A 21,401-nucleotide genomic window follows, 5' to 3' on the forward strand; every position below is an offset into this window, starting at 1 on the left:
AATGTCCCAATGACAAAGTGGTGAGTTAAAAATGCCAACCGATTCATTTATTGTATTGGTAATTATTAAACACACTTTGTCCGATGCTATCTTACAGAAAATGATGATCATATATATATGAAACATTAAGAAAAGTGAAAAAGCTTAAAAATATGTACTGGCACCAAACTGTTTCACCATTTTCATAGTTTAAAACTTGAGTTATTTATTTTTCATTACTCGATATAGCAGGAAAAAGATTATTCAGTGTAATTGTATCTGAGAGGAAACACTGCTTTTCAAAAAAAAGAGAAAGCTTTGTTTAGTACACACGTAATACATGTTAGACCTAACTGGATAATGGGAAAATATTTATGGGCAATTTCTGTAGACTCCTCCCATAGCTAACCAATGGGGACACATTTAAAGTATTATAAGGCCATTGTCAATATATTCATATCTGTCAAAGTTAACTCAATCTGTTACAGCACAGCACATATTCGAGAATTTTGCAGCCTGACTGAAGGACTCCCACTGAACATAACAAATTAACAGTTTGTGAACATAAGAATTTCTAAAGTATCTGCAGAAAACCAAGGTTCAACATTTTCTATAACCTGTACTTTTTAGGTTCAAGTAGTCTTCACAACAGTTTGTTGGAATGCTACATATTAACAGTATTCAACAGCCTGCCCAAATATCCTGAACTACTGAAAAAAGAAAAAAAGTGCAAAAAGGAGCAAGAATGCAGGAGAAAATTACAGAGCCCACATATCCTTTTTTTCCTTAAATTTAATTTGTCATATATAAGGTTTTTATTTACAATCAGTGTGCATTGTAACAGTTTATTATAATAAAAGTGAACTTTCTCTAAAATGTTACCTGGCTGCATAGCACATTTGACATTATTGCCCACATGAAAAGGGAAAGCAAATGGATTTACAATAACTTTTGGCCATTTTGGATTCTGAAAGTGTTCATATACCTACCCTTTTAAACCAAATGCTCCTAGAAAGAAATGTTCCCAGGGCATGCATTTGGGCTTACATATTTTCTTATTTTGTTACTACAAACATATATTGATTAAAAGAGAAGGGTGGGTTTAACATGTATCAATATAAAAAGAGGACTAGTGGAATTAAGTGGCCCCTTCCCCCATTTTTTTTTTTTACATTCTAAACAATGATTCCATCAAGACAAATCATTAAAAAGTGTCATTACACTGATTTTTTTTTTTTCCCCAATAAGAAGGCCTGAGTTGGTAGGGAAAGGAACAGTCAAAAAAAGCCTGAGAAGGGGGAAATAAGGAAAGCTTATTTAATCCATTTACAATAATTTACAGTCATATTTTTGTGTGTAAAAAGGCATAATAATAGATCACAAACAAGAAATTCCTGGCTATTTTACAGATATAAGTACAGAATTTAAATATTCAAGCTTGTGATGAAAAGCGGCAAGGTGGTCGCAGTGTACAATGTAAACAAGTAGCTTTGGAAAGTGAACAAAGTCCTTGAGTGTTTTTTCCTTATTAAGAAAAAACTCTCTTTTCATTCCTTCCTGAAACATGATCACAGGTCAGAGTTAAAGTTCATATATAAACATAATTTAAATGGAGGCCAGTTCACAATAACTGACTTAAAAACAGTTTTATCCAGCCTATATGGAAGGGCAGTGTTGAGGTCCCTGTAATAGTAAACATTTTCATTTTTTTTAAAAAAAGAAAAAAAAAAGTACTTCAATATTTGTAGTACAGTGCAGCATAATCCTTAAATATAAAAATATTTTCTCTTCTGTTGGGATAATAGACCTTGCATCCTGGAAAGAAGTAACAATACTGCTACTGATAGATCTGTTTATATCTTTCAAGTCATGTAAGGCAATTACTGTGTTGGTTTATGATATATGGCTAAGAGGAAAGTCCATACAAAACAGCAGTTTCTGTTATGTTTTCCGGCTACTCCACGTATGCTCAGGTGTACTTTTGTGTTCGACTGTGTGTTCAAATGGAGATCTGGAGCCATAAGGTGACCTCTGATCTAGTGGTGATCTTGGGCCACTACTGGAAGCCCTGTGGTCCATTTGCCAATCTGAATGGTATCTATAGTCCCTGGAAGATTTATGGTGTGCATATTCAGAACTTGACCGATGGTCTGAATGTAACCGATGATCCGAATGAGAACGATGGTCAGAATGAGATCTATCTTTTAGACTTCCATCAAAAGTAGACCGGTGATCTCTACTTCTGTGATCATCCAGTTTTCTGTGTTTCTCTCTATCACTGTAATATCTAGCAAAATAAGAAATTAAAGATTTTAGTCAGTTCAATGCAAGTTAAATGCTCCCAAATAGAAGCTTTACTAAGTCATTGAATTACTTTTACTCATATGCAGAGTTTCATTACAAAATTTAGTGAGTTTAAAAAAACTGGTTGAAAATGTATCTGCGTTTGAGCCCTGGCTCCCCACCTGCAGAGGAGTTGCTTCACAGATGGTGAAGCAGGTCTGCAGGTGTCCATCTTTCTCTCCCCCTCCCTCTCTTCATTTCTCTCTGTCCTATCCAACAACAACATCAATAAAAAAAGGAAAAAAAAAAAACTACAACAATAAAACAACAAGGGAAACAAAAGGGAATAAATATTAAAAATATATATATATGAAATATATCTGCATGCATTCATCCATTTATAGCCATACCACCAGAAGTATGCCCAATCTCACTGGCATATACCCTTGGAGAAACTATTTGGCTTAAGGAAACTAAAATAGACCACAACACACGTGGAACAAAGCGCAAGGACCAGCGTTAAGGATCCTGGTTCGCATGCCCGGCTCCCCACCTGCAGGGGAGTCACTTCACAAGTGGTGAAGCAGGTCTGCAGGTGTCTTCCCCTCCTCTCTCCATTTTTCTCTGTCCTATCTAACAATGACGACATCAATACCAACAATAATACTGTAACAACAAGAAAAAAACAAGGGTAACAAAAAGGAAAATAAATAAATAAAAATAAAGTAGACCATAAAGAGTAGCTCAGATACCACAGAATTTATATGCTCGTTTTTCTTTTAAAATAAAATGTACTGAACATAATTAATTTCATGGTTTGTAAAAAGGTATAAATTATGTGCTGTAAGCCTTTAAAACTGCAGTTGTTACTAATATAAATGTGGCTTTCCCTTTTCATTGTGTTTTCCTAATTTTAGGAATGATTCTGTAACTGGTGTGTTTACCATGTGACAGTGCTTTTGAAAGAAATTATAGTAGTATGCATGATAAGAATACAACGAAATTTATTTGACCATGACATTTAATGTTTCTCGGCTTTTAGTAACTAACGATCACCATCTAATAATGAAAATTCCTCTGCCAATAGAAGAATGAATACCAACAGAAGTATGTATTCTGTGGGGACTGTACTCAGGTTTATTGCTAAAAGAGGGTGTGTGTGTGTGGGGGGGTGGATGGAAGGAGACAGAGAAAGAGAGAGAGAAGATACTAAATGAATATGAAAGGCCATGCCAGCAAATCACTCGTTTGGATGGCTGCTGTATTGCTATGTCTGCAACCCAGCTTAGAGTCTGGCCCCTAATATTATAGGAAGCTTGGCCCCTATTACTATAGGAAGCTTTGGTGCTGTGGTCTCTTTCTGCCCTTGCTTTTATCTTTGAAGACAAAGAAATTGTCCTGATTTCAGCACTACCTAAGACTGCCATTATCTGTTAACACCAATGAGACACTTTAAGATAATTCTTCCCTAATGAATTTAAATAGAAAGAAATGTGCAGAACTTCATTTATAAAACCTGTTACATTCTATCAGACTCACAACTTACTGTATTTTGAAGCATATCTGAAATAGTTTTCTCTAAAACTAACAATATCAAATTCACAACTTAACACAGAAATACCTACATTTCACCTTACTCTGGACTTTGATCCTAAATTTGTAACTAAAGGCATCTGGAGAAATTGGGTTCTTATATACCAAGTGCTAGAAAGTACTTGAAGGTGGTGGTGGTGATGGTGGTGGTGGTGGTGATGGTGGTGGTGGTGGTGGTGGTGGTGGTGGGTGTGTGTGTGTGTGTGTGTGTGTGTGTGTGTGTGTGTGTGTAGGCTTTCTTAGTTCTAAACAAACATCCTTATTTTACTAACACTTGCTTTGATTACTTCATGATTTAACGATTTCATTTCATAGGGTCAAAGACAGCAAAACCAAAATGAAAAGATAAGAAAAGGCAACATTTATAAACTGATCATCAGTTTTACCTGCTGTCTTGCTTGTAGTGATCCCAATCACGATGATCTTTGCCATTACTAAAAGAAGAATAGGGTCTTTTCCTAGAGTCACTCTTTTTGTAGGAATCTCCTTGATGGCGATCTTTATGATGATCATGGTACTGAGATAAATGTCTATCAGATGAATAACTGTCCCTGCTGCTGTCATCATGATTTGTGTTCTCTTTCAATCGTTCCACTTCTGTTAGATTAAAAAAAAAAACAGCTTTTGTTAGTAACTTTAAAAAATACAGAACAAACAAAAGTAACTTGTGGTTTTAAGATACATGAACTCTTGCTTCAACTTCTGCCAAACAAACTCAGCTCCCCAAAACAGGCAGTTAAAAGTATTTAGAAAGTCTATAAAAGCAGCATGTACTAGGGAGTCCGGCGGTAGCGCAGCAGGTTAAGTGCACATGGCACAAAGCACAGGACCGGCTTAAGGATCCTGGTTCAAGCACCCGGCTCCCCACCTGCAGGTGTCTATCTTTCTCTCCCCTTCTTTGTTTTCACCTCCTCTCTCCATTGCTCTCTGTCCTATCTAACATCAATACCAACAACAATAACTACAACAACAATAAAAAACAAGGGCAACATAAGGGAAAATAAACAATTTTTTAAAAAAGCAGCATATACTAAATCAAGTGGTCACTTTTCTAAAATGTGAAAAAATGAGCCTTATTTCCCTTTTTGACTGACTGTACTTCTGTGACTTATACACAAAGAATGCATTTTAATGTTCCAAACAATATTTTCAGATCCATTCAAGAACTATTTCATAATTTCTAGGAAATAATAAATGGCTGAAGTCTAGAAAGGTCAATGATAATTTAGAAATGCTTATTTGATGCATAACATAGGTATTAGGATCACAATTTCCTAGTATTAAGGTGCTTTTAAATAAAAGCAATTTAAGAATTTTTACATTTATTCTTCCTTAAACAAACCTGGTAAAAGGAAACATTCTTTTTTTTTTTTTTAAAGTTTTATTTATTTATTAATGAGAAAGATAGGAGAGAGAGAAAGAACCAGACATCACTCTGGTACATGTGCTGCTGGGGATTGAACTCAAGACCTCATGCTTGAGAGCCTAGTGCCTTAGCCACTGCGCCACCACCCAGACCACAAAAGGAAACATTCTTAAAATATCTTCCAAAACAATAAATAAGCAAGATGTACTTACCTGGGTTTCTAATCATGTGAGAATTCAAACTGCTGTTCTGGTCATTATTTTGCTAAAATAAATGTACACACATTAGGAAGCTTTTAAGTGGCTACAGATATTCTTACAAAATAGGGAGGAAACTTGTGAATGGAAAATTTTGATGCTACAAATGCCCGCTTAACACATCAACAATTACTGTATTTTAAGCAAACAGTTGCATGATTTGTTTTAAATTTGATGAAGTAAACTTATAGAAACTCTGTATAAATAGTGCCCATATGCCCTCTACCCAGACTTTTCCCCATGTTTAATATATAAAGTGTAATGATGAGAGTGAAATAAATGGCAAGGTGACAGCACAATCAGTGGTAAGAGAGCAGAACTTGCAAGTGTAAATGTCCCAAATCCAGGTCTAGACACTACTTATGCCAGAGACAAGTCTCTCTTTCGTTAATAAACAATTTTTTTTCATGTTTTTTGGTCTTTTGTATCTCTTCTGGTGAAGACAAATAATAATAACAAAGTTATTTTCTGAGCACTGGGGCTTGTGTGCTTGGGGCTTTCTTATCAAGTGACATGCCCTTCTCGGTGCATCATATAGAAGTTTCATGCCAACCGATATACTGGTCATTATTAACTTTACTAAACATTTAACATGATGTCAAGAAAGGCTGTCCACTCCAAAGTTACTTTTCTTTTTGTAGTAAGTAAACATATGAAGATACTCTGACTTTCATGTCTGAGGCTCCAGGTTCAATCTCCAGGCTTCTCTCATTTAGATAGATAAATAAGATGCTTGAAGACTATGCTAATATCTCACTTTCTTGCCTGTTAAGTTTGGCTTTTTATGGTGGCTCTGATCGGTAGTGATTTTTATTGTGGTCCTCTTACTTTCACTTATTAATTACATTCTTCTGTAATGAGGACTATCTTTGTTTTAATGACACAAGTAGAAAGATAGGAAGTGTAACTTTACCTGAGATTCCTGCCGTTTTTTAATAGCATGCTTATATAACTTGTGCAATTTTCTTGCATCAAACTCAGTAAATTTAGAAACGAAAATCCACAGATTTCTAAAAGAAAAGGTAGAAAAGGCAAATTAGTTTGGTGCAAATATTTAGCTCTTTCATGGACCTTCCATGACAGACAGAAACACACATATATACCTTAGTCCTTTATAGGACAAAGCCTAATAAACTTCTAGTGTGTGTGTGTGTGTGTGTGTACACGTACACACCATATATGTTTTTTTTAACTGAGCCATTAATGGTTCAGAGCATAGTCGCTGGCACATGGGTACAACTCATCTCACTATGAATAGTGTCTACAAAACACTCCCACCTCCAATTTAGATACTTTTTATCAAAGCACTCATTTTCCTGCTCTCCCTTCCCAGAGTCTTTTGCCTTGGGTGCAGTACACCAAGTTTTACTTTATGTTTGCCCTTTCTGTTCTTATTTCTTAAGTTCTGGCCATGAGTGTGACACAGTGGAATTTGGCTTTTAAAAATGATAAAGTCACTTCAACCTCATCTTGGATGGAACTTGAAGGAATTATGTCTAGCATATATTATTAAAACTTGCATATAAGGCTCCCAATGAATAAAACATTAAGCTTAATTATCTTCAAAACCCCTTCATAGTATATTATAAGCTTTGTATAAATAATGAATTATAAGTTGTAACTACAAAGATACTAATTTAGAAATCAGGAAGGAACTAATTTTGTGATTCTGACAATATATAAAAGAAACAGAGTATGGTATGTTGGCACTTGCAATGAAGATTCCATCTAACAATGTAAATTAAGCTTATTAAAAAAAAATGGTACGTCCCTTGCTATCCTAAGGCAGAAATCAGTAAATGAGCACAGAACTTTTATGACAGATTCAGATCAAGTCCACCTCTTTCAATACAGCTTCATCAATAGCCACTCTAATAATCAGCAACACTGGAGTTGAAATAATTATGGCTTTGTATATTTACACTTTTCTTTAAGCTAGTTTTTCATGTAAAGTACGTGGATCTTTTATAAGAATTACTAGTTAGTTCTATAGTAGAGTTTCATTAAATATCCAATATTGACATTTATAGTAAGCCAAGTCGTGCATTGCTGTAAAAAAAAAAAATTAACTAGTGTAGGAAAATGCTCCCTCCTGTGCCTTGCAACATTTTCTAATGACGTTTATAGAAGTAACAAAATTTAAGTGAAAATTCTTAGCTAGAAAATTACTTTTATTTTTCATCATGACTTAGAGATATTATCTCAGCGATCTATTTATTGCGTACATTTAAGTTAAACAGTCCAAAATGAAATACAACTGAATAAATAAAACTTCTTTCTGATTATAATCCTACAAAAGCAGCATCCTCTAGTAAATATAGCTGGTAACGCAGTAGCTGATTTTTAATAAATTAATCAAACAAGGTTAAACAACTTGCCTAAACTCATATAACTAAGTTATTGATGACTGAATATTCATAGATTATTTTGTTAAGAGTCTCCAAAGACTGTTCCAGCCTTTTCCTAGCTGAACAAACTTAACTTTTGTGCTTATTTCCTAAATACAATGTCTAGATAATCATTGGTGCTCATTTAAAGCAGCAGAGAAAGGCAGAACCCCAACTGAGAAATATTTCAGAAAGCAAATTAGTTTTTAGTTGGCTTTGAATGTTATCCTGGAGTAAGACTGGAGGAAAAATGTATGAGCAGGTAGAAGGAGTGATGAGTAATGGCCACAGACTTGTTTTTGTTTCCCTTTTATTTTCTTTTAAATTAAAGTACTTTTGTATCTCTTAACCTTACTTGTTAAGCAAGGTTATGTTGAAAAAATAAAAGCAGTTATATTGCATCCATTTTGAAAGAAAGATCAGCTCTGCTTTGTAGGACTTTTAAAAGGAAAAATTAAAACACAGTCTGAATTTTGAGATGTTTAAGGGGTGTTGGGCAGTGGCACAGTGGTTGAGTACACATATACTATGTGTGAGGGGCTCAAACCGGGTCCTTACGTGGTCTTAGAAGTACAAAGAAAAGCCCAGAATTACATCATTACTTTGTTTTAATGTGTAGCTGCCAATAACAAATACTGATAATAACTCACTGTATTCATTTTACGTTTTCCTCATTAGTCCTAAGAGTTTGGCTTAACTAACAACTGGATTTGGAAGTACTAAAGTGATCTGTATAATAATGTAACAATTGGGGGCTAGGCAGTAGTGCAGGTGGTTAAGTGCACATGGTGCGAAGCGCCAAGACCACGTAAGTATCCTGGTTTGAGCCTCTGCCTCCCCACCTACAGGGGGGTCCGCTTCACAAGTGGTGAAGGTCTGTAGGCATCTACCCTGTCTTCCCCTCCCCTCTCCATTTCTCTTGGACCTATCCAACAACAATGACATCAATAGCAACAATAATAACCACAACAATGATAAAACAAGGGCAATAAAACAGAGAAAAAAAAATGTAACAATTACGATTTCCAATTTAAAGAACAACTGTGCTGCTGCTGCTGCTTTTTATTGCCACAGAGGCTCTTGCTGGGGCTTAAGGCCTGCCAGCATACAAATCCACCACTCCCAGAGGCCACTTTTTCCCCACCACTTAAATTTGATAGGGCAGACAGAAATTGGGGTGGGGGTGGGTGGAGAAGAGATGTCACTAGTACTTTATTATGATACTCAATTAAGTCACTACTTGTTAATAACAAGCTTTAAAGTTAAAGGAGGTAAAAAAAAAAAAAAGATCTTCTAGTTACTGCTTTAAATATTAAGTTACGTCTAAACTTCAGAAGGGAAAAAAACAAAACATTGAAATACAAGATAGTCATACACCTATAAGATTAACACTTTCTGAGAAGTATCTTACTTACTTTCTCCACTGCTTAATTTGTTCAGGATTTGCATACTCTTTCAGACATTCTGTGATATGGTCTCCAATTTTTATCAGACACTGCCTTGTATGCTCCAGTTGTTCTCTTTCTGAAAGGCCCTTCTCAGGTCTATCAAGTTGCTTCAAAGCTGCTTTGACAGGCCTCATTCTTTCTTTACACTTTAAGGGAGAAAACAAGAGTGCAGAATACATACATTAGTAGGTATGCAGACAGACATTTTCATGCCCGAGGCTTTACGGTCACATATTCAATCCACAGCACTACCAGCAAATGCTCTGAAGGGGGAACTCATGTTCTACTATACTGTTCAAAGGTTTTTAGATTTTATACTGTAAGATGTATTAGGTGGTCTGGGTGGTTGAGCAGTGGAGAAAGCATTGGAGTCTCAAGCATGAGGTCCTGGGTTTAATCCCCAGCACATGTACCAGAGTGATATCTGGTTTTTTCTTTCTCCTATCTTTCTCATTAATTAATAAATTCTTAAAAAAGAAAAAAGGGGGTTTCAGGAGCTAGAATTTTTTATGAGAGAAAAAGGAGCCTATTTAGTACTAGGGGTGGGCCTACATACCTGAGGCTTGCGGGCCCTACATTCCACTCATGAGACTATTTCCCTCTTTGCCTTTCAGTGATATTCAAGTAAGTCCATTATTCGGTAGTGCTAACATGAGATTTACATATTACCTTCACAACTATTATCATTTTCCTTTTTAAAAACTTTTAACTGATCTTTTCTTTTCTTTTTTTGCTTTCGGGGATATTGCTGGGGCTCAGTGCCAATACTATGAATCCACTGTTTCTGGTGGCTATTTTTTCCATTTTACTAAAACAGAAAGAAATTGGTTGGTGGAGGGGGGAAGAGGATAGAGAAGGAGAAAGATAAGACACCTACAGACCTGCTTCACCACTTATTAAGTGTCCCCATTGCAAGTGGGAAGCCAGGGGCTTGAACCTGGATCCTTGTATGGGTCCTTGCACTTAGTACTACGTACACTAACAGAATGTGCCACTGCCTAATCCCCTGAATCATCAATTTTCTATTTAGATTTTCATTGGAAAGCAAAGCTTTCTATCATATAAAATCAATCTTTATGCAAGTAAAAGCTGTAAATTTCACTTTGTAAAAATAATTACTTTTTATACTGTCACACACTATTCTAAAGCAGTCTTGAGCAGAGATTATCAGTTAATAAAATATTACCTACACTTACCATAATATAAAAACTGTAAAACAGGGAACTGAGCAGTGGCATACCCAGTTAAACCCACACAGTACTATGCACAAGCCCTGTTCTCCACCTACAGTGGAGATGGTGAGTGGTGAAGTAGGTCTGCAGATGTCTCTTTCTATCTCCCCTTCCCCTCTCAATTTCTCTCTTTCCTGTCAAATAAAATATAAAGGGGGTGGGGGGGTGGCCACCAGGAGCGGTGGTGGATCTACAGTGCGGGTACCAAGCCCCAGAGATAACACTGGAGGCAAAACGAAACAAAATGTAACACATAAAGTTCTTTAACAAAATATACCAACAACGTATTTACAATCAACATAGCCTCCTATACAAATTGTCCAGTGTCTCCTCTCAAACTTCAAGACTATAAAATAAAGCATAACTGCCGTTACTATCACATTCTGGATGATCAGGAGTGTAAGGTGTTTGACAAATATCAACGTTTTCCTTGCACTTCATAGCTCTGGCATGCTTAAGGCCAACACGTCAAAATTGTAAGAGTTAGAGGCATGGATGTGGCATAATGGTTATAAAAAATTCAATTTGTGTAATAAAAAGTATTACTATACTAAAACCAGAGTAGAACTACTACTAAAAAAGGAAAAGTGAGTGCAAAAAAGCAATTTAAAATAAATAGTTATATTCATGGGTAGCAGGTTGTGTCAGTTCTAAGATTTACGGGTGTTTATGTACATGTTTGTATGTATACACACACAAGCACACATGTAGTAAATATAAAGTGTCTGATATATATATATATATCCATATATATATATATATATATATATATGGATGTTAGTGAGCCATTTGATCAAATAAGTAGGGAAAATCTAATTTTTGTCAGGAATAACAAGAGTGAAAGTACATTAGCGCCCCCCCCCCCATCTAATACAGAAAGACCAAAATTAAAAGTGGCTAAAGAATCCCAACATGTGAGTCTATAAACATATAAAGGGTTGGGGGAGATAATAGCTATGTGAACAACTTTCATATCTGCGGCTCCAAGGTACAGAATCCCCAGCACCACCAATAGCCAGGGCTGAGTAATCCTCTGATCTCTTTCAATTTCTCTCTTTAAAACAAAATATTGAAAGAGAGAGATATAAAAGATATAAAAAACTAAGTCCAGAGATAAGATATATGTTTAAGATAAGATATATAAATACAAGACAGTATTAATTGAACGTACACAATATTCTCGGGGATTGGAGGGATGTCAATAGTCAAAAATAACAAAGACCAAAAAAACTGGTAGAAAATATTAAAATTAAAGAATGAAAATATTGTTTGAAGTTATATCAGGAAATTCTATGACAATCTGTAGGAAGTGACTATATATCTTAACATTCCCTACTTAAAAGGACCAAGTAAATGAAGTAGGAATTTAGACTGAAATAGTGGGTCAAACAGTTTTAGAAGTGGAAATTTCCATCTTTCAAATATAGCATCTGACTAATGCCACTGATGAAACTGATAAAAGATTACGCCTAAGTCAAACAAGTGGTATGTTTATGTTAACTGTTGTAAATAACGCAGAAAATTCAGATTCTAAAAATTACTAAAGAGAAAATGTATTTATATAATTATATAGTTATTTGTACTAAATAAGTACCAGACCACAATTTTCCCTCTAGTGACTATCTGAAGAAGCATAATTATATAATTAGGTTCCCAACTGTAATTCTGTGCACCAGTTACTATTTTCTCCTGATTTTACTCCATTATTGGGACTTTTTATTCACCTATCAATCTGTTGTAATGTCTAAATTTAGTAACTAAATCCACAATAACCATTTTGAATTTTTTGTCTTCTAAAGCAGGGCACCATTTGAAAATTTGACTTGTATCAACTCATTAAGATGTGTTACTTTTATTAATCTGAACTTCTTTCCAAAGGATGAAAAGCACGTATTTAAATGAAATTAACTGGTACTACTAGCCATCAAGTCTACTGCTGCTTACAATGCTGAATGTTTTCTGGTCCAGCTCTTCAGACTCTTCAGATATGGGAACTGGTTCACCGCTTGCAGTGATATGAACTGGAGCATCTAACATAGAAGATTTCTTGGATCTTTCCTTGTTGTCAGACTTGGATTCACTCAACTAAGAAAGAGTAAACAAAACAAAACCCAACAAAAAAAACAAAGCAAAATGATTAACACTTCCAGAAAAATTAAGTCTTTTATTCTGTACTTGCTTAACAACATGAAATAGTTTTTTTATCTTTCTATTTTATCTCCCCCCACTCACTTTCTATGGGAAAATCCATAAATACTACTTTTCTGAAATGTTAACCTATAAGGCACTTGAGCGTATTCAAATCTATTTTTCTCCTCTAATATATACTGACAGGTATTTTTAAAGAACTGAATTACTGAGGATAATTTGGATCGATAGGCAAGTTAGTCATTCTAGTATGTAATAGTGTAGGCTATGTCACTGTCTATATTTATGTTGTGATTTGCATACCTTTTCTTCCTTTATGACTTTTTCTTTCTGCATAGCTTCTTTAACTTTGTTTTCTCTTTTTTCTTTAATGTCTTTTTCTTTTATATCTTTTTTATCCTCTTTTTCCTTTATATCCCTCTTAAGTTCTCTTTTATTCTCTTTTTCTTTAGCTTCCCTCTTTTCTTCAGATTCCTTTTTTATACAAACATCTGGCTCAGGTTTTTCTTCACTGTCTCTTTCTGTTTTTTGTTTTTTATTTGGATGTTTCACAGAAGTGATCTCATCCTAGAAAGCGCAAGTATGGCCAACGTATTACTAACCAAATCCTGACAAAGACTAATTTTCTTTTTGTTTGCATAATTGGAGTGGATGTATTTGGATTCTGAGAGAATTAACATAGAATCCTATTAACAGTAATATATGCGATGATTATTTCCAGTAATAACTATGGAAACCAGTCCCAGTAAGATTTCATAATAAAATCAAAGAATAGAAGCTCATTCAATTGTCTAAAAAGGAAGGGTCTTTTCATTCTATACTATATACTATTAGTGATGCATAGTATTCTATTGCATGGGTAGAATTCTGTTCTGTAAATAAAGAGTACATAATGAACAATTAAAAAATGTAAGTTCTTATAAGTAAAATTTCTTATCTTAGTTCATACTTCAAATGTAAATTATTTTAGTATTAAACATAAGCCTGGAAAAAAGTTTAAGTGGTGGAATGTGGACTTGAATGAGAGACTCCTGGTTTTATCCCGTGCTACATGTACCAAAGTATTGATAACCTCTCACATGAAATGAAAAACCTTTTAAAACTACTACTTTTAAAGCCTGCTTCTCTGAAGAGCTTTCTTACCTTTTCATCTTCATCAGACTTTTCTGAGGGCAGGGGAGAAGAATCACTCTTTATTTCTTCTTTCACTTTTACAGACTTCATTGCTTTATTCTTCTTAGCTCTTGCTTTCCTCCTCTTTGAACCTCCCTAAAAATAATTTTTATTCAGTCAACTCCATCTAAGAGAAAGCCACTTACATACTAATACCTGATATTTTTCTTTAAAAATTTACATAGTCCTGACGCCAGGGAAGTGACAATGCATAACTTGCATTAAGCCCTGTATTTAATATCTGGCACCATCTTGTATATATTTTTCTCTTATAGAAAAATAAACTAATAATAATAAAATACAGTTCAAACCAGTCCATAATCTACTGGTAATAAGCTAGACCTAAAAAAAAGTGTCAAACATAAAAATATGGATGTGAATAATAAGTATTAACACAGTATGATTATTTTTTAAATAAAAGGGGCTTTCACCCTCCTAAATTACTATTTTTGACTATACTGGCAGTATCTGAAATTACCAGATATAACATTAAAAAATTATTCTTGATAGATAGGCCATTATTGACATTGTAGCCAGAGACAAACTTTGAAACGGCTGTACTGGTTTCCTCTCTTTAGCCTCTTTTTCCATGTGTTGAGCCTTCTCATAAATACATGTAGTCACCTTTTGTTATCTGTTATGTTCTCAAAGTCTCCATATAAAACAGTAATGAAAACAACCTCCTAGAAAGTAGTCACAATGAAAAATAAGTTGCCCTCCCTGGACTGGAGTTGGTGTATTGCACCAAAGTAAAAACCGTGGTAGGTTTGGGGGGGAAGTGTAGGTCCTGGAAAAAACTGACAAGAGGACCTAGTGGGGTGTGTATTATGTGGAAAACTGAGAAACGTTATGCATGTACTAACTATTGCATTTACTGGCGACTATAAAACATTAATCCCCCAATAATGGGGGGGGGGAGTTGCCTTCACTCTACAGATATGATAAAAAGATCCCACATCTGAAACAATTTTAACAAAAATACAGGCTTAAAAGCTCAATGTTAACTACAGATATCTGGAGTGATCAGTACACCATGCATTGTGTACTAAAAAGTAAACTGCTCTTAAGCATTCTTTCTATTTTATTTTCCCTTTTGTTGCCCTTTTTTAATTGTTGTTGTAGTTATTATTATTATTGATGTTATCGTTGTTAGATAGGACAGAGAAATGGAGAGGAGGGGAAGACAGAGAGGAAAGAAAGACACCTGCAGACCTGCTCTACTGCCTGTGAAGCAACTCCCCTGCAGGTGGGGAGCCGGGGGCTCGAACTGAGATCCTTAAGCAGGTCCTTGTGCTTTGTACCATGTGTGCTTAACCAGCTGCGCTACCACCTGACTCCCAAGCATTCTGATTTTAACTTACAGCACCAGAAAGTCTCTGAGCTTCTTTTCTTGCAAAATCTTTAAGTAATTTGATGAGGTAGTCTGCACGTGTCTGCAATTGCTTTGCTTGTGGTTTTTTATCTGGATCATCTGGAAGGATCTGAAAAACAATTAATTCTTTCAGATTGTCTTTAATAAGTAACATGTGAGAAATCTATTGTCTAAAAATGCAAAAAAAAAAAGTATGTGTGCACACACAAAAACATATATACACATACAGATCACCAATTTATGATTCTGGAATTCATAGGGACAGACAATTCAAAATGCAAATAACATTATTTATACTTATGCCAGTCAAAGATTTAATTTCACTGTGATGAAAACCAGCACCTAAGAAGTCAAGGGTAGACAGACAAGTGATTTGGTTTCCGAACTTCTAGTTGGATTTATTTCCAACATAACTTAAAAGCTAAAGAATATATTTAGTAGTAGTGTTCAATAAAATCAATACTTAAATACCTTGTGTGTTAGACTGAGGTCAGGATCCATTTTAATCATTTCCCAACTTCCGTATCCATATTCATAGATACCAATCAACAAATTGGAATCATCTTCTTTGCCCCATTCAATATCAAAATGAGCTGCCTTTGTGTGGCATGGAATAGTATACCTAGCATAAAATATATTAAAATTTTCAGCTTAAAAGCATGAATCTTTGCAACTTCAAAATATTACGACGGGAAAAGCAAATAACTCACTGCTTCCTTTCTTCTGGATCCGATGGAATAGATTTGTGCAATGGTATTAATTCTTCTTCATGGGAGATGACTAGTTTGGCATTCACCTGTACTCCTGATATTCGGAATGTTGGACCTTTCACTTTTCCAAGTCTACCACCTTCATTTTGTTTTGAAAGGGAATTAAAGACAGACAAAAGCATGTTATTTCTACAAAAATGCAAAGCAACCTGGGTTATTACTTACATTAACATTGTTAGTACTATTAATGCCATTAAGGAAAGGTTTATTGACAAACCTAAATTTCTGATCAGGGGAAAAAAAAACACCCAGAACCTCACATTACAACCCATGAAGTTTGAAGAGACAAGCGTGTGGAAGAACATCATGTGACAGAGAAAACTAAAGTCAGGACCTGTAGCTAGCATGACTGTGGGCAAAGGGCATCGAGAAATTAGCATGCAGTCTGAAGTGGACCAGTGCTATTAGGCCGAGATCTCACTCTGTTCTGCATCTGGCACACAACCACATATAAATAAGAGAATAGCATCACCTTTTGATTGAACAGCAGAAACCAACCTCACTCTACCAAAACCAAGAACAGAACTGTCCAAAATCACAAAGACTTGGAAAAAATATGAGTTAGAATTCAGAAAACTTACTATTACTATGAAGGCAATTCAAGACACTGACCATAACATGCAAACACAAATTAAGGATCTCATCAGAGATGACTTCAACAAAGAACTCCAAAAGGAAATATCTGAAGTAAAGAAAATGCTGAAGAGCACTAGGGCTCATCTAAGGGGTCTTGTAAGCAAAACACAACTTGAGGAATGATTAGCATGAGTAGAAGAGACAGAACCATCAGGTTTTCACCAGATTTTGCAACACAAACCTGAGAAATAAGAAGGGAATGGAATGGTATTTTTTCTGTAAGAATTAACAGCCACAAGGCAGGGGCAGATGCATAATGGTCATGCAAAGAGATTCTCATGCCTGAGGTTCCAAAGTACCAGGTTCAATCCCCTGCGCCACCAAATGCCAGAGCCAAGCAGCGCTCTGGTAAAAATAAATAAACAAATAAAACAGCCACAAATACTCCGTCTTGCCAAACTAAGAACAAAGATTCCCAAACATAAGGGCTGGGCGGTGGCACACCTGGTTAAGTGCACACATTATAGCACTTATATATTAAGGACCTGGGTTCAAGCCCTTGGTCCCCATATGTAGGCACAAAGCTTCAGGAGTGGTGAAGCAGTGTTGTGGGCACCTCTCTGTCTATCTCTCTACCTCCCCTCTCAATTTCTCTAATAATAAACAAATTAAAAAAAAAAAAAAACTTCTCAAGCATATGTAACTGAAGGAACTCACCACCAATAATCCTGTCTCAAGAATTACTGAAAGAGGTACTACAGGAAAAGTAGTAAAGGAACTCTAACTCTAAATGAGGTGATCAGTAGCAAAACAGAAACAGGAACTCAAACAGCAGCAACAAAATAAGCAAACATAAAGGAAAAGAGAGGACAGAAAGGACAGGATGATATGACCAATGTTGGTAAACCAGGGCCAACTATCAAAGATCTAGACATCAGGACAGAAACTCTAAAATCAGTTTTTGCCTCACTATTGCTGGGAACTGAAAAGTGTTGGGCAGGGCAGGTCAGGAAGGGAGGGATGAATACTGCATGACTCCACATGTACGTGGAACAGTGTCAGAAAGAGGAAAGACGGGTGAAACTTGGACTGGGGGCGGGAGACTACACCAAAGCAAAGGACCCTGGAGAGAAAATTGAGTGGGGGAGCTGGGAGCAGAGGGTTCCGGGGTTCCTGACTGGTGGTGGTGGTGGGGGGAATGACAGCATGCAGCAGACACCTGTTATGCAGAAACCATACACTTGTATAGACAAATGTGCTGTAATTCATTAACTGTTCTACCATGGGCCAGAGCTGGGTAGAGCTGTGGCTAAAATCTATCCAGGGTGGGGGTAGACAGTATAATAGTTATGTAAAGAGACTTTCGTGCCTGAGGCTCCAAAGACCCAGGTTCGGTCCCCCTCCCCCAAGAGAAGCAAGAGCTGAGCAGTGCTATAGTAAATTTAAGAAAATAAATGAATACACTATCCAAACAACTACAAAACAAACCCAGCCACGTCTAGATTCAGATAGAAATGCAATACGGAGGAGAGATACTGTAACACTGCTTCACCATTCTCGGGCCTTCGCCTTGTAGTGGTAGCGACAGGGGCTCAAACCTGGGCTCTAGCACAAGGCTAAGCTAAGTGTACACTGTCAAATGCACTAACTTCCAGACTCTACAAACAACTTTTTAAAATATATTTATTTATTTTCCCTTTTGTTGCCCTTGTTTTTTTAATTGTTGTTGTAGTTATTATTGTTGTTGCTATTGATGTTGTCGTTGTTAGACAGGAAAGAGAAAGACAGACACCTGCAGACCTGCTTCACTGCCCGTAAAGGGATGGACCCACCTGTAGGTGGGGAGTCTGGGGCTCAAACTGGGATCCTTACAATGGTCCTTGCGCTTTGCATATAAACAACTTTTAAGACTAGTAAATACATAACTTGATACAACACTTGCTCAAGTCAATGAAAACATTTAAAATTTCCATGTACCAATTTAAAATCACTCTCATTTTAACTTTACCTGTTCGTTCTGTTCCTGAAGAAGTATCTTTTAAAGCTTTAATACAACCATTGTGCACTAATTCTCCCAGTCGTCTGAGGTCTGTTTCTGATTTATCAACTAATTCAGCATCACGAGCAATTGCATCTAATCTGTAATAATATAATTATTTCAGGTAAACTGTAGTGGCGCCAGTTAATTATGTTTCATCTTATATCAAGCTCTACAAATAGTTCTATTACATACTCTACATAAATACTAAATGTGTGAAGAACCAGAAAGACTTGGCAGGTATTTTATTTTAATTTGTATATCCAAGGAAAACAAACCAATCTGTTCAAAATGGTAGGCTGCAAATTTAAGGACTATATAATAATTCTAATTAAGCCTCAAGTTCAAAAAGAAGTTATAGTAATCATACACAAAAGGAGATTGCATTTATGATCTTATTAATATGCACTGAGTAGCTAACATGATTCATGCTCAAAAGACTATTTCATCATCTTAAATAAAAATTCAAGTATTTCATGGAATTCATCTCAAAACAGTAAACATCACTATTTTAAGAGTGGATTTTTCTGGGAAGGGGTTAAAATTAATCCATTTTTAGGCCCTTCCTCTCTATGTTCAGGTACACATTTGGCTATAATGTGAACATTAAAAAATCAAACTACCAACAGTTAAGATTAACCTGTGATTTAAAAAAAAAAAACATGTTAATATAGAATGTATAAAAGTAATCTGTACTCAGATAAATATTAAAAATTTCCCCATAGTAAAGGGAAATAGAATTGCTCTTAAAAGTCAGCTTCTCAACAATAAATCTACTTTAAGTTTTTAGTAAAACTAAAAAGTGATACAGAATCTGAAACGTGTCTTGCAATTAAAAATGAAAATTATTTTAGACATTTATAAGAAGAGTTGATTTAAAGGCAAAACTTTGGAAATAGAATTAAAGACCATATAGATGCATTTTTAATTGACAAGGAACCTTGTGTTCTATACATTAATTTTATAAATGCCTGTTAAACAAGAAAAAGCTGAATATTAATATAAATGAAACTGAAATTATGTTTCAAATACTATAATTCTGTGAAAATGACAATTTTATTTACCTTTCCAGAGGGCCACCAAATTTCTTGTAACTCTTGATGAACCTAACAGAAAATAATTGCTTGGTTTAAATGTGGGTGCCACTATCCATTTTTTACAAAAACATTTAAATACATAGAAATAAGGAAATTTTCACTGGCAATAAAAATCACTGTTACTAGCAAATATGAATAAACTACACTAGAAACAAAATGTTAAGGACATTGCATTACATCAAGATTTAAAATATTTTAATACCCAGGACATTTAAGAACTAAAGTAAATAAAACAATAGAAGCTAAATTTCATTTCAGAAATTACTTTATTATTTTCACAAGACAATAAAAAAGTTCAGGGCCACCACAGGAAGTGTCTTCAGAATTATCAACCATTACACCTCCTCACAATCCAAATGATGAAAGTGTACTAAATATATTCAATTGCTTTCGATTCAAATGTATGGTAGTATACCAGTAGTGGAAAATAAAGTTGTACTGTAGAACAAAGCTACCTAAGTATTGCAATAGTTGATGGATGAGGGGAGGAAAATCCAGGAAAGTTACAAGTTGAAATGCCTCTTCAACTAAAGGCAGAAAATCCGACAGATCAGATGGTCATATAGTAACCCTTAACAAAATCTAACAAAGCATTTACTTTTCTGGCAGAAGGAATGAGGAAGAACTTTATTGGTTAGGCCTATGGTTTAAAAGAAAAAAGTTACAATGACTTGAAGAAACAATAACCTCTCAAAATATAACAATGAACAATCTTTTCCTTTTTTTTCTTTGCAAATTTCACATGAAAAAACTTAACAGAGACAAATATAAACTGTTACTCTTAAATAAGTCCATATATACAAGCAAAATTCAAAAGGAAATTACAATTTATACTGCATGGCCAACACTATCACAATTCCTATTTGGGCATATCAGAAATATTTTTAACATGGTTAAAAATTATCTTAGTGTCAAGGGGGAAATCATCTCATCTCAGTGTCAAGGGGAAAAAAACTAGAAAAATATAGGACTAATTATTACTATATAAAAATAGTAATAATGGGAGCTAAAAATGCGGTGAAATTTTTAAAAATAAATCTAGTTTATGGAAATATATACTCTTTAATCAAAAGGCCACTATTTCAAACACTGATAAAAACTAAAAGAAAGATTCTAAGTCTAAACGGTTCAGTTAAATAAAGTCACAGATGTGAAACTTTATTTTCCCCCCATAGTTAGAGGCAAATTGAAGGAAAATGGTCTTATGTCATCTTACCGCCGAATTTCTGCATCACTAAAGCCTTTAATATTCTCCCGAGGGATAGTTCGCGGTCTGCCACGTTTCTTTGGCCTTTTCCTTTCTGAGATTGAATCGCTATCAGATCCAGAGTATCTCCTACTTCTACTGCGCCTCCCTTCACTTCCATTGAAACTAATCTGAAATTTAAAAACAAAAATTTGCCCAAATTTAATGATGTCTTATGAGAACAAATTAAACAGTATGAATAAAACATTGACAGCATCAACACATTTAAATATTTCACAACAAAAATATTCTATGAAAAGATTTTTTAAAAATTCAAAAAGTAAATAAAATGTAAAACTGTAGCTAGCACGTTAATGAATTATACTATTGACCTTAATTAAACACATTCTAATCAATGTATAGGAAAACAGCCATTGTCCTTTAATGAGAAATCTTATTAGCCAGCACAAAAAATATATATAAACATAAAAGTACG

At 35.0% G+C, this 21,401-nt stretch overlaps 1 protein-coding gene across 4 annotated transcripts in view; it reads right to left on the minus strand.

Annotated features, from left to right (window-relative positions):
* Positions 1–1,282: 1,282 nt before the first annotated feature.
* CHD1 (chromodomain helicase DNA binding protein 1) overlaps positions 1,283–21,401 on the minus strand; it is a 72,535-nt gene continuing 52,416 nt past the window's right edge. For 3 of the 4 annotated variants that reach the window (XM_060201203.1, XM_060201205.1, XM_060201204.1), the window contains exons 24-37: positions 20,936–21,096; positions 19,687–19,728; positions 18,593–18,723; positions 15,949–16,087; positions 15,710–15,860; positions 15,228–15,347; positions 13,837–13,962; positions 12,997–13,260; positions 12,490–12,630; positions 9,281–9,459; positions 6,392–6,488; positions 5,434–5,485; positions 4,242–4,452; positions 1,283–2,266 (exon numbers count right to left, since the gene is read on the minus strand). In XM_060201203.1, coding sequence (XP_060057186.1) covers positions 1,921–2,266; positions 4,242–4,452; positions 5,434–5,485; positions 6,392–6,488; positions 9,281–9,459; positions 12,490–12,630; positions 12,997–13,260; positions 13,837–13,962; positions 15,228–15,347; positions 15,710–15,860; positions 15,949–16,087; positions 18,593–18,723; positions 19,687–19,728; positions 20,936–21,096 — 2,160 coding nt within the window. In that variant the 3' untranslated portion in view covers positions 1,283–1,920. The remainder of the gene's footprint in view (positions 2,267–4,241; positions 4,453–5,433; positions 5,486–6,391; positions 6,489–9,280; positions 9,460–12,489; positions 12,631–12,996; positions 13,261–13,836; positions 13,963–15,227; positions 15,348–15,709; positions 15,861–15,948; positions 16,088–18,592; positions 18,724–19,686; positions 19,729–20,935; positions 21,097–21,401) is intronic. The other variant, XM_007530480.3, reaches the window with a different exon arrangement.

The sequence above is a fragment of the Erinaceus europaeus genome, chromosome 11 (assembly GCF_950295315.1).
Source record: "Erinaceus europaeus chromosome 11, mEriEur2.1, whole genome shotgun sequence".
NCBI classification, from domain to species: domain Eukaryota; kingdom Metazoa; phylum Chordata; class Mammalia; order Eulipotyphla; family Erinaceidae; genus Erinaceus; species Erinaceus europaeus.